At 43.4% G+C, this 15164-nt stretch overlaps 2 protein-coding genes across 3 annotated transcripts in view; both read left to right on the top strand.

The window, feature by feature from the left end:
* Positions 1–7686, top strand: part of synpra (synaptoporin a) — a 30655-nt gene extending 22969 nt beyond the window's left edge. Inside the window, exons 3-6 of the mRNA XM_080891736.1 lie at positions 5003–5127; positions 5271–5469; positions 5681–5872; positions 6134–7686. Coding sequence (XP_080747862.1) covers positions 5003–5127; positions 5271–5469; positions 5681–5872; positions 6134–6385 — 768 coding nt within the window. The 3' untranslated portion in view covers positions 6386–7686. The remainder of the gene's footprint in view (positions 1–5002; positions 5128–5270; positions 5470–5680; positions 5873–6133) is intronic.
* Positions 7687–12355: 4669 nt separating this feature from the next.
* On the top strand, positions 12356–14663 carry LOC308402985 (uncharacterized protein). 2 transcript variants are annotated; one of them, XM_080892167.1, is made up of 3 exons: positions 12356–12548; positions 12630–12956; positions 13363–14663. In XM_080892167.1, exons 1-3 carry the CDS (start codon positions 12365–12367, stop codon positions 14196–14198), a joined length of 1347 nt encoding a protein of 448 aa, XP_080748293.1. In that variant the 5' UTR covers positions 12356–12364; the 3' UTR covers positions 14199–14663. The 2 variants fall into 2 exon arrangements, with proteins under 2 accessions (XP_080748293.1, XP_080748292.1); XM_080892166.1 differs by having other exon boundaries at positions 12627–12956.
* Positions 14664–15164: the final 501 nt, after the last annotated feature.

Genomic DNA, 15164 nt, shown 5'->3' with positions numbered 1-15164 from the left:
AGCCATGAAAGCCCCAGGCACATAGAGCAGAACCACTGAGGTACTGTAGTAAGTGGAATTTGACACAATTCAATTCAATTCAATTTTTTTTATAAAGCGCCAAATCACAACTACAGTCGCCTCAAGGCGCTTTATATTGTAAGGTAGACCCTACAATAATACATAAAGAGAAAAACCCAACAATCATATGACCCCCTATGAGCAAGCACTTTGGTGACAGTGGGAAGGAAAAACTCCCTTTTAACAGGAAGAAACTTCCAGCAGAACCAGGCTCAGGGAGGGGCGGGGCCATCTGCTGCGACCAGTTGGGGTGAGAGAAGGAAAACAGGATAGAGGACATGCTGTGGAAGAGAGACAGAGATTAATAAACAAGTATGATTCGATGCAGAGAGGTCTATTGACACATAGTGAGTGAAAAAGGTGACTGGAAAGGAGACGCCGGACATAGAAGAGGGGCCTGAAAACTGAATGTTCTCCCTCCAATTCTACTTTTAAATACTCTAGGAACAACAAGTAAGCCTGCAGTGTGAGAGCAAAGTGCTCTAATGATATGATACCTTATATGGTACTATAAGGTCATTAAGATAAGATGGGGCCTGATTATTCAAGACCTTGTATGTAAGGAGCAGGATTTTGAATTCAATTCTGGATTTAACAGGAAGCCAATGAAGGGAAGCCAATACAGGAGAAATATGCTCTCTCTTGCTAGTCCCTGTCAGTACTCTTGCTGCAGCATTTTGGATTAACTGAAGGCTTTTCAGGGAGTTTTTAGGACTTCCTGATAATAATGAATTGCAGTTGTCCGGCCTGGAAGTAATAAATGCATGAACTAATTTTTCAGCGTCACTCTGAGACAGGATATTTCTAATTTTAGAGATGTTGCGCAAATGGAAGAAAGCAGTCTTACATATTTGTTTAATATGTGCGTTGAAGGACATGTCCTGGTCAAAAATGACTCCAAGGTTCCTCACAGCGTTACTGGAGGCCAAGGTAATGCCATCCAGAGTAAGAATCTGGTTAGATACCATATTTCTAAGATTTTCAGGGCCGAGTACAATAACCTCAGTTTTATCTGTGCTAAGGAGCAGAAAGTTAGAATGTCTTTAAGACATTCCTGCAGTTTAACTAATTGGTGTGTGTTATCTGGCTTCATAGATACAGTGGGGCAAAAAAGTATTTAGTCAGCCACCGATTGTGCCCCTGTTTGAACTCATCATCTGTATAAAAGACACCTGTCCACAGCCTCAAACAGTCAGACTCCAAACTCCGCCATGGCCAAGACCAAAGAGCTTTCGAAGGACACCAGGAAAAGTATTGTAGACCTGCACCAGACTGGGAAGAGTGAATCTACAATAGGCAAGCAGCTTGGTGTGAAAAAATCAACTGTGGGAGCAATCATCAGAAAATGGAAGACATACAAGACCAATGATAATCTCCCTCGATCTGGGGCTCCACGCAAGATCTCATCCCGTGGGGTCAAAATGATCATGAGAACGGTGAGCAAAGATCCCAGAACCACACGGGGGGACCTGGTGAATGACCTGCAGAGAGCTGGGACCAAAGTAACAAAGGTCACCATCAGTAACACACTACAACGGCAGGGAATCAAATCCCGCAGTGCCAGACGTGTTCCGCTGCTGAAGCCAGTGCATGTCCAGGCCCGTCTGAAGTTTGCCAGAGAGCACATGGATGATACAGCAGAGGATTGGGAGAACGTCATGTGGTCAGATGAAACCAAAGTAGAACTTTTTGGTATAAACTCAACTCGTCGTGTTTGGAGGACGAAGAATACTGAGTTGCATCCCAAGAACACCATACCTACTGTGAAGCATGGGGGTGGAAACATCATGCTATGGGGCTGTTTTTCTGCCAAGGGGACAGGACGACTGATCCGTGTTAAGGACAGAATGAATGGGGCCATGTATCGTGAGATTTTGAGCCAAAACCTCCTTCCATCAGTGAGAACTTTGAAGATGAAACGAGGCTGGGTCTTCCAACATGACAATGATCCAAAACACACCACCCGGGCAACAAAGGAGTGGATCCGTAAGAAGCATTTGAAAGTCCTGGAGTGGCCTAGCCAGTCTCCAGACCTCAACCCCATAGAAAATCTGTGGCGGGAGTTGAAAGTCCGTGTTGCTCGGCGACAGCCCCAAAACATCACTGCTCTCGAGAAGATCTGCATGGAGGAATGGGCCAAAATACCAGCTACTGTGTGTGCAAACCTGGTAAAGACCTATAGTAAACGTTTGACCTCTGTTATTGCCAACAAAGGTTATGTTACAAAGTATTGAGTTGTATTTTTGTTATTGACTAAATACTTATTTTCCACCCTGATTTACGAATAAATTCTTTACAAATCCTACCATGTGGATTCATGGATTTTTTTTTCACATTCTGTCTCTCACAGTTGAAGTGTACCTCTGGTGCAAATTACTGACCTCTGACATCATTTTAGGTGGGGAAACTTGCACAATCGGTGGCTGACTAAATACTTTTTTGCCCCACTGTAGATAGAGCTGGGTGTCATCTGCATAGCAGTGAAAATGTGTACAATGTCTTCTGATGATTCTGCCTAAGGGAAGCATGTATAATGTAAACAGAATTGGTCCTAGCACTGAACCCTGTGTAACTCCATAATTAACCTCAGTGTATGAAGAGGACTCTCCATTTACATGAACAAATTGGAGTCTATTAGATAGATATGATGCAAACCACTGCAGTGCAGTACCTGTAATACCTACAGCATGTTCTAATCGCTCTAATAGGATATTATGGTCAACAGTATCGAATGCTGCACTGAGGTCTAGCAGGACAAGCACAGAGAAGAGTCCACTGTCAGAGGCCATAAAAAGATCATTTGTAACCTTCACTAAAGCTGTTTCTGTGCTGTGATGAGCTCTGAAACCTGACTGAAACTCTTCAGGAGTATTTAGTGAAAGAAACTTGTAAGAAAGACTAGCCCCTCAAATATTCAAGATGATAAACTGTAGTATTATCCATCCATTTATTAATTTCTTTAGCCTTTTATTGATCTCATTGTACGCAAGGGACTTGAGCTGGTCCCAGCTGACATAGTGCGAGAGTTTGCCAGTTCTATGGCTTCCTAAAAATATCAGTATGACTTGTGGTTTAACATTTTCGTAGTAAATTTTTTTGTCAAGTACCACATTTGCTTCTTGTTAATTCTGTATCCTTTCGAGAGGGCCATTCCTTATAAAATTGTCCCTTCCTTGTACAAAAGTTCGACATTTTGGAATATTGTTTTCCACCATCATCTAGAGAAAAGTGGAGGAAACTTACATACTTTATTTTTGCTATAATGACTTATAACTCACAAATACTTTTTCTGCACAGAAATATAACTTTAGGTTTAGATTAGGTTTAGCGAAACATCTGAGTTTAGATTTAAAGAGAAAACTTGTTATAAGTCTGATTTTTTTTTCCTCTCTATGCATGTTTTGTGACTATATATGTATAACTATATATGTATCACTCTGTCACAATTTTCTTGTGTTTCTCAGGGCCTAATGCCATTCAACACCTGTTCCTGTCATGCTGTTAACACAAGTGTCCAGCCAACTACAGATTTTTTCTTGCGTCTTATGGCACAGGCATGTGCTGAGGAAGGCAACTTCTGTCCTGTTGTGTTCAGATCATCCTCTCTTTAACGATTTTCAACTGCTTCCATCAGGTCGTCGTTATAAAATGACTGCAGTGAAGACAAAGCGACACAAATTGTCGTTTGTACCTAGTGCTCTTATCTTAATTAACAACACTAAATTGTAAGTGTTGTTGCCATTGCACATTGCACTTTTTTCGATGGAATATCTAGGTTGTTTTATCAGGCTTATATTATATTATAGTATTTTTTTAATGAGTGTACGTGATGTGTTGGTTGTATGTTTGTTGTTTGTTTTGACATACTGCGAATCAATTTCCCATCAGGGACAATAAAGTTACCATTGACCATTGACCATTGACCATTGACTACCACTAAAAGATCAAAGGGCTGCCAGCACAATTATGCAATTAATTTGTTTGCTAGACAGGACACCTGAAGAACAAAAGAAAATGTTATATATGACTCATATATACATATCCATAAGACAAAGTCATTTGCACTGATCAACTACTTTTCTGTTTTTGAGGGACACATTTCACACACAATAGCATTTCACTATAAAGGATATTCAAATGCTTCCCAAACCATCTTTGAGTGGATTTTCCTTTGTCCACTTGTTTGAATGCATGTAGTTTTTTTTTTGTTGTTTTTTTTTCCCCAGTGGAATTAAAGTTAATTTAGATAATGCTTCTTCTAACCCTGATTCCCCAGATAGGTATCTGCAGGCATTATGAGATAGTGGTGAGATTATAAAATATGTCTAAACAGACAGCAGACCATAAAGTGATGATACAGTCTCTGGTACTTAAATGGTGTTCTGCTGCCCCCAAATGGCAAACAAATTAAAAATAAAATCCTAACAAATCTGCAATGTGGCTTTTCCCCAGCCATGATTTCAATTACTGCTAATCAGTGTTAACCTGTGTAAAGTTTAGCTGGACTTGAGTCACACAATAGCCTGCAAAGTAAAAACAACAGTAGTGTGGAGTGAGGGAATGCAGCAGATGAGTCAAACTGAGTCTCCTTCACATTGGAACTTTCTTCTATGTAAAACTGTAACTTTAAGTTTTTGGTAAATGATTGTTATCGAGCTGAGAAGGAAAAAGTAAACGTTACCCAACCGTCCATCCATTTTCTACTGCTTGGGGGGTTGGGCCGTGGTGGCAGCACCCTGAGTGGAGCCCAGAACTCCCTCTCCTCAGCCACTTCCTCCAGCTCATCCGGGTGAGCCTGCTCATCTGCCCAACCCTGTACTGAGGCCTTTGTTAATGTGTTTGAAGAAAACTGATTGTTCTCTTCTCAGAGTGTCCACTTTATATTACTTGTAGTATCTTTTTTGGATGAGCATGTGATGCTTTTTTCTTTGTGTTTCTGCAGCTCTTTTCCATCTTCGCATTTGCAACATGTGGCGGTTATACTGGGCAGCTGCAGGTTAGCGTGGACTGCATGGAGAAGGCCAGCAGCAACCTCAGCATTGGCATTGACTTTGGTTATCCTTTCAGGTGATTGGCCTTCATGTGTCTGACAGCCTGCTGACATTTTGGGATCTAAGAGCTTTATATGAAATGTATGAACTGCTGACAGTGAAAGTTAATTGTTCATTGCTTTTGTACTTGACCCGTGCATGCGTGCGTGTGTGCACCAGGTTGCACCAGGTGTCCTTTGAAGCACCCATGTGTGAAGCCATGAGGAGGGAGCGTGTTTTCCTGACCGGAGACTATTCATCCTCTGCTGAGTTCTTTGTCACCATTGCAGTCTTCGCCTTCCTTTATTCCCTCACGGCTGCCATTATCTACATCTTCTTTTTAAACAAGTACCACGAAAACAGCCGAGCACCACTCATTGTGAGTACAGTCGATGAAACACTTTCTCAGTCCTTATTAGGTAGTTTATCAAGAGTACGTTATGCACATAGTCTGACCCTCTATTCTTCCAGGTTGACGTCTTCCATTGACTCACAAACTAACTATTCACTCATTTAAAGTAAGCATTTAAAGTAATGCTATAGTTTTATTGCTGAATTCTCATGGACATGATCGCTCTCGTTTCTTCCAGGATTTTGTAGTGACAGTAGTGTTCTCCTTCTTGTGGCTGGTCAGTTCCTCCGCTTGGGCCAAGGCCCTGTCCGATGTCAAAGTGGCCACCGATCCAGATGAGGTGCAGCTCCTCATCTCTGCCTGCAAAGACCAGACCAACAAATGTGGATCTTTGCATGGACCTCGCTGGTCTGGACTCAACACCTCAGTGGTAGGTACAAAAGATGTGGAAATGCATGAAAAGATCAACTAGAAAAGCTCAGTTTTCTGAACATGTTTAAACTGATGTGTGGAACCTGAAATAGCTGAACAGTGTGAACGACTGATGTTATGGTAGTGTATGGGAGATGTAACCAGTGAAAAAGGCAGAAATTGTGGTTCAAGCTGAATGAATATGTGGGGGCAGTTATGCCAAGATTATTTGAATGTTTTGATGTTTATTGTAAATTTGTTTCTTTCACTGTCTCTTCAGGTTTTTGGGTTTCTCAACTTTGTTCTATGGGCTGGAAACATCTGGTTTGTCTTCAAGGAGACCGGCTGGCACAAGGGTGCTTCAAGATTTGCAGCCGGGGCGTCTGAGAAGCAGGGCGGCACATTTAGCCAGCAGTCATACAACCAGGGAAGTTTTGACCAGTCAGGGAGCTACAACACCCAGGGCAATATGGGTCAGCCATCTGAGTATAGCCAGGTGGGAGGGCCCACTTCCTACCCAAGTCAAATGTAATTGTCTCTTTTCATTTTGCAAGTAGCACCTCAGCGTCTTTAAGCAGGGCAATCAGGCGTGATAGAAGAAGACGGAAGTGAAGTTTGTCTGTGCAGAATGCAAAACGGTGGTCATAAAACCAATGTCGGTGTGTCCAAGTACACTCATTGTAGATACAAGTGTTGTTGGGTAAAGTTATTAGATATAGTCTTTTACTCCTTCTCTTTCAGAGGTGTTGTTTGCTGAATGCTGTATTTCTTGTAGTCTGAAACACATTAGTAACAGTTTCTCTCTCTCTCTGTGCTCAGTAATTGACATACAATGTTTTGATTGGATGTCTTTTCCAAAGTGGTTTGCATTCTGTCGTGGAAGGAAAAAGTACTCCGTGTTTGTATACTCCAAAGTTTCCAAGTGCATGATGTTTTATGTGTTCTAATACGCTTTCTGTGAAACAAAGGGGGGTGGGGGAGACATGCATTTTATCTCTGAAAGTTTACACCCTGACTGATTACTAGACGTTCATCAGTTAAGTATTACTACAAGTGTAATTTCTTTTTAATCTAATAAGAAATATATTTTGATAATGGGAATTCACATATCAATTCAGAATAAATTCAGTGATTTGTCTGTGACACAAACGCATTCCAGCTTCATTCTAACACTGGCTACTGACGATGTCAAAAAGTCTTCAAAAACTAAGGCAATAACTTCATAACTTCATTCTGCAAAACATACAGGGAATGTGCAAGAAAACCAAATTGTATATGCAACCATTGCAGCATGTAGTTTCTGTTCCTTTCATTTTCATTTCTTCTGCACAGGCAGCATCACATTGGCATTTTATTTGTAAAGAGGGAGTTTGTCTCCCCTTATTGTTTGCAAGTGGCTGCTCCTGCTACAAATGCCTGGGACTGCTTCCTATGCCATCGTCAGACTGATGAGTAATTCCATATCCAAGTTCCACCTCTCTAAAGCATGACCAGAGCATCCACACACACTAATAAAGCCCAGCAAAAAAGCTATAGTGACAACAGAAGACTAGTGAATATTAGATTCATCTGTATATAACGGCTACTGAGCTTTAGTTTACTTTAAAAATCACAGTTCCTTTCTGCACCACAGAGGTGTGACTGTGTGTATGGTAAAGTCAAAATCAAAGGATAATGCGTGGTTGCTGTTTGTTTACATTAATGAGACTTGTGCAACCCTGTTCTTTGAACTTCTAAGCATGTGGCTTGCATCAGTGTAATAAAGTAGACTGAACATCCATGCACTGTATAATAATCTGGCATCCTTGATGACTGTGTACAGGTCAGGAATTCAGGAATTCATCCTAATAAAAATGTATAAATTTGTCCATAAACGACTTCTTCATCTGTTCTGATATCTTGATTTGATCTGTAACCTCTGACCCTTTTCCTTGATTTCCCAAGAACAAAGCAAGGACACACGGCTGTCTTTCTGTTTGATATAAGAAACGCAAACTGAGACACAAATGTATGTGGTGTCTCTGCGTGTAGGTTTTGGAGTGTAACAGTTCATCTTTTACCGTACCTTATTCACTTTCTGAACTACACTATAGAAAATAAAGCAAAGAGCAATAAACACATACATGGATTTCATCATACCACTCTGAAATTCCTAGAAATTGATTTCTGAATGTTTTGGTGTCTTCATAATGTTTACTTAAAAAAATGTGTATTTAAATAGTTTTATGTACATCCATCCATCTTCATCCGCTTTATCCGGGGCCGGGTCGCGGGGGCAGCAGCCTAAGCAAAGAGGCCCAGACCTCCCTCTCCCCAGCCACCTCCTCCAGCTTATCCGGGGGAATACCAAGGCGTTCCCAGGCCAGCCGAGAGATATAATCTCTCCAGCGTGTCCTGGGTCTGCCCCGGGGCCTCCTCCCGGTGGGACATGCCTGGAACACCTCACCCAGGAGGCGCCCAGGGGGCATCCTTGTCAGATGGACTGTACAGTTTTATGTACTGTAATAGTAATAACAGTAATGTGTCCTCATGATTTAGTGTGTTTTCCTTTGTAGCACTCAGTGGCCTAAAGTCCAAATCTTAAAATCCAAATGAATACAGAATTATAACATCATAGTCTATGTCTCAGGAATTTGCGCATCAATAATAAAAATGAATTGTCTCAACAGTATTTTGAAATGTAAGCCTGTGCATTTTTAAAGGTCTCTCTCTCTAAAAGGTCACTCACTCCCCTCCAAATGATCAGAATCAGAATCAGAATACTTTATTGATCCCTGGGGGAAATTATTTTTTGTTACAGTGCTCCATTTTAAACCAACATTAAGACAAGACAGACAATACGCTAACTAAGAATAGTACAATATATACATATATATACATACATACATACATAAGTCACTTATAAATAAATATTTGGAAAAGAAACATGTGTAGTTGTAGCAGCAAACAGTGTGTTAAGTGGATGCGTTGTACAGGGAGATGGCCACAGGCAGGAATGATTTCCTGTGTCGTTCAGTGGTGCTTTTCGGTAATCTCAGTCTCTCACTGAACGAGCTCCTGTGACTGACCAACATGTCATGGAGTGGGTGGGAGGTGTTATCCAACATTGTCTTTATCTTGGACAGCATCCGCCTCTCCGACACCACCTTGAGGGAGTCCAGCTCCATCCCCACAACATTGCTGGCCTTACGGATCAGTTTATTAAGTCTGTTGGCATCTGCGACCCTCAGCCTGCTCCCCCAGCATGCAACAGCATAGAGGATCGCACTGGCCACAACAGACTCATAGAAAATCCTCAGCATTTTCTGGCAGATGTTGAAGGACCTCAGTCGCCTCAAAAAATAGAGACGACTCTGGCCCTTCCTGTAAAGTGCTGTGGTGTTTTTAGCCCAGTCCAGTTTATTGTCAATGTGTACTCCAAGGTATTTATAGTCCTCCACAATGTCAACACTGACCCCCTGGATTGAAACAGGGGTCAAGTGTTTCCTGGTCTTCCTGAAGTCCACGATCAGTTCCTTGGTCTTTGCCACGTTGAGCTGCAGATGATTCTGCTCACACCACGTGACAAAGGAGTCGACCACAGCCCGGTACTCTGTCTCATCATCCCTGCTGATGCATCCAACCACCGCAGAGTCATCAGAAAACTTCTGAAGATGGCAGGTCTCTGTGCAGTGGCTGAAGTCTGTGGTGTAGAGGGTGAAGAGGAAGGGGGAGAGGACAGTCCCCTGTGGTGCCCCTGTGTTGCTAATCACCTTGTCAGACACACACTGTGGGAGACGTACATATTGTGGTCTTCCTGTCAGGTAATCAACAATCCAGGACACCAGAGAAGCATCCACCTGCATCGCTGCTAACTTATCACCCAGGAGGGTCGGCCTGATGGTGTTGAAAGCACTGGAAAAGTCAAAAAACATGACCCTCACAGTGCTCGCCGGCTGGTCCAGATGGGTGTAGACACGATTGAGCAGGTAGATGATGGCGTCCTCTGTTCCGAGACGAGGCTGATAAGCGAACTGAAGGGGATCCAGATGTGGTCTTACTATGGGTCGCAGCTGGTCCAGGATGAGCCTTTCCAGGGTCTTCATGATGTGGGAGGTCAGTGCCACGGGCCTGTAATCCTGGGGGCCACTGGGACGAGGCGTCTTTGGTACAGGGACGAGGCATGATGTCTTCCACATCACCGGGACCCTCTGCAGACTCAGACTCAGCATAAACAGTTTATGAAAGACTCCACACAGCTGGGGGGCACAGGCCTTGAGGACAAGGGGACTCACTCCGTCTGGTCCAGCAGACTTGCCTGAGTGAAGTCTCCTCATTTGCATCTCAACCTGGTATTGAGTGAAGGTGATGGGTGGGGGAGGGGTGTCAGGAATCTCACAGGAGGCAACATGTGAAGAGAGAGGCTGGCACAGTGGTGTGGCTCTGGATTCCAGGCTGACTGCAGGTGAGGTTGTGGGGGTGGGAGCAGACACTGTGGTGTCGAATCTATTGAAAAACAGATTCAACTCGTCGGCTCTATTCTCACCTCCCTCAGCTCCCCTGCTGTTGGTTGGCCTGAATCCAGTGATGGTCTTCATGCCCCTCCACACCTCTCTCATGCTGTTCTGCTGGAGTTTCCACTCCAGCTTCCTCCTGTAATTGTCCTTAGCCTCTCTGATCTTGTCCTTTAGTAACACCTGGACCTTCCTCACCTCCTCTTTGTTGCCCCCTCTGAAAGCCCTCTTCTTGTTGTTGAGGAGGGCTTTGATGTCCTTAGTCACCCACGGCTTGTTATTTGGGTAACAATGAACAGTCTGAGCTGGAACAATGGAGTCGGTGCAGAAAGTTATGTAGTCTGTGATACACTCAGTAAGCCCATTGATGTCCTCGGCGTGAGGCTCACAGAGTGTTTCCCAGTCGGTCACCTCGAAACAGCCCTGTAGTTCCGCTATTGCCTCCTCTGACCACCTCCTAACAGTCCTGGTGGTCACAGGTTCCCTCCTCACAATTGGCACATAGCGGGGGGTGAGGTGAATCAGGTTATGATCTGACCTACCAAGTGGGGGGAGGGAGGAGGAGCTGTATGCATCCTTGACGTTAGCATACAGTAAGTCTAAAGTTTTCTCTCCCCTGGTGGGACAGTCCACATATTGTTTGAATGTTGGTAGTGTATTGTCCAGTGATACATGGTTGAAGTCACCCGAGATCACAATAAAGGCACTCGGGTGCTGAGTCTGTAGCCGAGCTATGGCAGAGTGGATAGTGTCACATGCAGCTGTGGGGTTAGCAGAGGGGGGAACATAAACAGCCACCAAGATGACCTGAGAGAATTCCCTGGGTAAATAATACGGCCTGAGTCCAACAGCACACAGTTCAGTGTCCGGGCAACAAATCCTTTCTTTGATTGTTATGTTGGCAGGGTTACACCACCGGTTGTTAACTAAAACAGCAAGCCCACCTCCTTTACGCTTACCGCTAGCGATGCTGTCCCTGTCCGCCCGAACAGTGTGGAAGCCTTCCACGGAAGCATTCTCATCGGGAATGACCTGGTGCAGCCATGATTCGGTGAAACACATCAGGCTACACTCTCGGTATTCCCTCTGACTCCGTACCAGTGCTGAGAGCTCGTCGATTTTACTTGCCAACGATCGCACATTTCCCATCACGATAGACGGCAGACACGGTTTAAACCTCCTCCTCGCTTCGAGCCTCCGCTGTCTCACCGTCACCTTTTTTCTTCTCTTCTGTCCTTGACCTCTGCATCCCCGATGTGTTTTCCTCCAAATTTCAGCTGGTACTTCTGCGGGCACTTCTGCGGGCCTGGCCAGCGAGCCGGCCGGCATCAGGGCGATCAGCTGATCTCTGGAGTAAACAGTCCGTGCGTGTAGGAGATGTGCCGCGGTCCCGTTCCATGATAAAAGTAACAGTTCCACGGCCACCAGAAGAACAAAAACTCTCTCAATCCACATGATTGAGTAAGAGATAGAAAACGGAGGAAAATACAAGTCAGAAAAAAAAAGAATACGTAAGAAAAAAGAGCTAAACTAAGAGAAAAGCAGGAGCGACTGTAACAGGCTGCACGCTGGTTGGCGCATGCGCACTGATGCAGGAGTTTCCACTAAGACCAGGAATATATTAAAATGAAAATTAAAACCACAGTAGTTTGTTTGAACTCTTGCTTTTCTTCATAAGTTATACTCCTAATTCAAGATTTGCAGTGTTTGTTTTCTTATTTGTGTGTCTAATATAGTCTGTGTCATCTAAAAACACACTTTACTTTGCTTTTTCTTCCCAATAAGTAATTTTAATTACATGTAAAAAAAAACAAAAACGGGGCTTTTGCAGTTATCTGCGCTAACATGGCTACAAGTCAGGTGTGACTTGCTTTTCCACTGCGAGCATGTGGTGCAGAAAACATCGCGTGTGACCAGCAGAGGGAGATATCCCAACAGCTTAACGCTTGTCGCTGACACCGACGAGGAAGCCAATATCTGGAGCTGATCAGTGAAACCTCCACCGGATCAGACCAGACATGGGCACACTGCACCACCTAAACGCGCTCATCACCGAGCGGCTCACCGCGGCGGCGGTGGAGATTTTCGGGGCTGTGGAGAAAACCTTAATAGACTACCAGGGAGAGATCAGCCGATCCAAGCAGGAGATAAATCAGCTGCGATCACTGCTCTCCTGGCCTGAAGTCAGGCTACACAGATCAGGTGTGTAAATGTAATACTCATTACTTTATGTTAAAGGCTGCAGCTGTTTCACCTCTAGACTTTTGTCGTACCATTCAGCAGATCATCTTTTGAGTGCCCACAGTAATGAAGAGGCTCCTCCTGAGGGCTCACATGTGAGCCCAAAGCCCCAGAGCATCCTGCACATTAAAGAGGAGCATGATCAAAGGGATGCTCAGCAAGGAGCCTCCTGTAGGCAGCAGAGTGATGCCACAGTGTCACCTGAGGTTGTGACAAGAGGAGATCACGAGGATCCACCCTTGCACCTATACACTGTATTAACTGTTGAGCAGGCAGCAGCTATCAAAGCTGAGCCACACGGAGATGAGTGTTTAACATCTACCTGCGGAATAAACGCGGAGTCAGAAGTTCAACAACTTAACCCAGAAGGTGAGGAGAGGACTGAGTAAAAGCACATCCAGCAAAAGCTGGCATCAGTTATTTTGTTCTTATATCAGTCCGAGCGCTGGAATGAGAAAAATAGTGTGTTTTTCATTGCATGAGCTGGAGATGCTTCCCATAATGAGCAGGTTTGTTTACATTCATGAGCTAATACCTGTCTGAGTGACCAAATCTCAAGTGTATCACTGCAGTAAACGACAGATTTCCTTTACATTCATGTTGTGTTTCAATGTTAAACAGAAAGGTGAAAGGAAATGTCAAACGCAGCCGTCTCTCGTGTTCAAATATACTGATAACCGTGGTACTAATTAGATATAAATAATTAAAAATGATGGCAATTTATTATTAATATTTTAATATAATATTTTATAATAATAATATAATATTTTTTTAGATCCACTGGAGATCACTTATTCTAAGAATCATGGGACTCAACAAGACCAGAGCCAGTATCAGCACCGCTACAACCGTCATACATCTAAGATCATAAAAGTGCAGGCGTTTACATCATCTAAACCTCAGGAAGAGGCGGACTGTGACTGTACACTACCTCATCAGCCACTAGATGATTATAATGAGGCTCCTTCTCTAACCCTGAGCCCCAAATGCAGTCTGAGCAACAATGCATTTACTACAGAAAACAGGACAGATGTTGAAGGCTGTACACTGTCTGGAGAGTCTCAGTCTGTCCACTCTGTAGAGCCAGAGCAGCTTGTTGGTCAGAGTGAGCATACTAAAAACATAGAGGGTGTGGGGATTAAGCTGCTCAAACCATCGGGAACAAGACAACAGAAAAGACAAATCTCCGAGTTGAACTCCAAGGACGGAGACAGTATGGAAGAAGATGGAAATCATTTCATAAGGGAGAGAAGGCACACATGCCCCATTTGTGCTAAGCGTTTTAAAGAGTCGAGTCATTTGAAAGATCACGTGAGGATCCACACAGGAGAGAAGCCTTACCGCTGTCAGGAATGCGGCGTGAACTTCAGGCAGAGCGGAGCCCTGACGTTACACATGAGAATCCACACAGGAGAGCGACCGTACCAGTGCACAGAGTGCGGCAGGCGCTTCAATCGTAAAGGTGACATGGAGACTCACAGGGTGACGCACACAGGGGAGAGGCCTCATTCGTGCTTGTTTTGTGGGAAAACCTTTCAAAGGAAGAGCCAATTAAACACACATCTGAAGATCCATGAAGAGGACAGAACCGATTACACTCACCCACTGTGACTGTTCACAGGAGACAGAAGTAACATGTCTAAAACCCTTTATTTTTAATTGCAACTGATGTTACAACTGTAGGACTCAAGGAAGCATGCTAGGATAAAATCATTCCATTTGCAGTCCACAGTTCTCATCATCAGTGACTTCAACACTTTCACCAATGCAAATCCCTCTCCTAACAACACGTTATTTCTCTGTGTAAAACCAGGTTCTTGCCGAGCCTAGAACCATATATCTTCATTTCATTAGAGACTAACAATATTATTAAACTGTGTCTTATCATTATCATTGTAACATTAGATGTGAGTCATATAACAATCTCTATAAGTAATATGTGCAACTTTTACGCCACAAACTGAAAGAGCTCGTGTGAGCAGATGTCTCTGAGTATCAGTGCTAATGCAAACCAGAAATTCTTTAGTGAAGACAAATTTAATAAAGAAAGCTGCTGTAACGCAAACTGTAGAGTTAAAGGAGATGAACACAATGTCTCAGTTTTAATAGACAATTTTTGTGTCTCCAAAGTAAATAAATTGTCGTTTTTTTGAATATTTTCATTGTGTCTGTTTTTTAAATGAAAACATAAGCATTACATGACAACAGGGGTCTCGAACTCCAGTCTCTGAAACCATGTGTGCCTGTTGAAACACACCTGAATATAATTAGTAGGTCATTACCAAGAGTATAGAACTTGACTGCATGCTGAGGTGGTAATTCAGCCATTTGATTCATATTGCAGCAGCTCATGAGTGAATGAACATGGTGCAATAAAGTACTGTTTCCAAAAACTTACATTTACTTAAATTTGCTTGAGTACTGTTAGCGGTTGCCACTTTAGCATGTGTAGCATTGTGTAGGTGTCAAAGAAGAGGAGTCTGTTGAGAAATTCATGTCAACTATCACAGATGTTTTTTATTACATTTTTAATAAGACGCTATTACACTCCTTGAAAGTTGTTAAATGTGAACAGAC

Source organism: Rhamphochromis sp. 'chilingali', assembly GCF_963969265.1.
Source record: "Rhamphochromis sp. 'chilingali' genome assembly, chromosome: 9".
NCBI lineage: Eukaryota > Metazoa > Chordata > Actinopteri > Cichliformes > Cichlidae > Rhamphochromis > Rhamphochromis sp. 'chilingali'.
The sequence above is the reverse complement of the archived record's forward strand: the minus strand, read 5'-3'. Positions and strand labels throughout refer to the sequence as shown.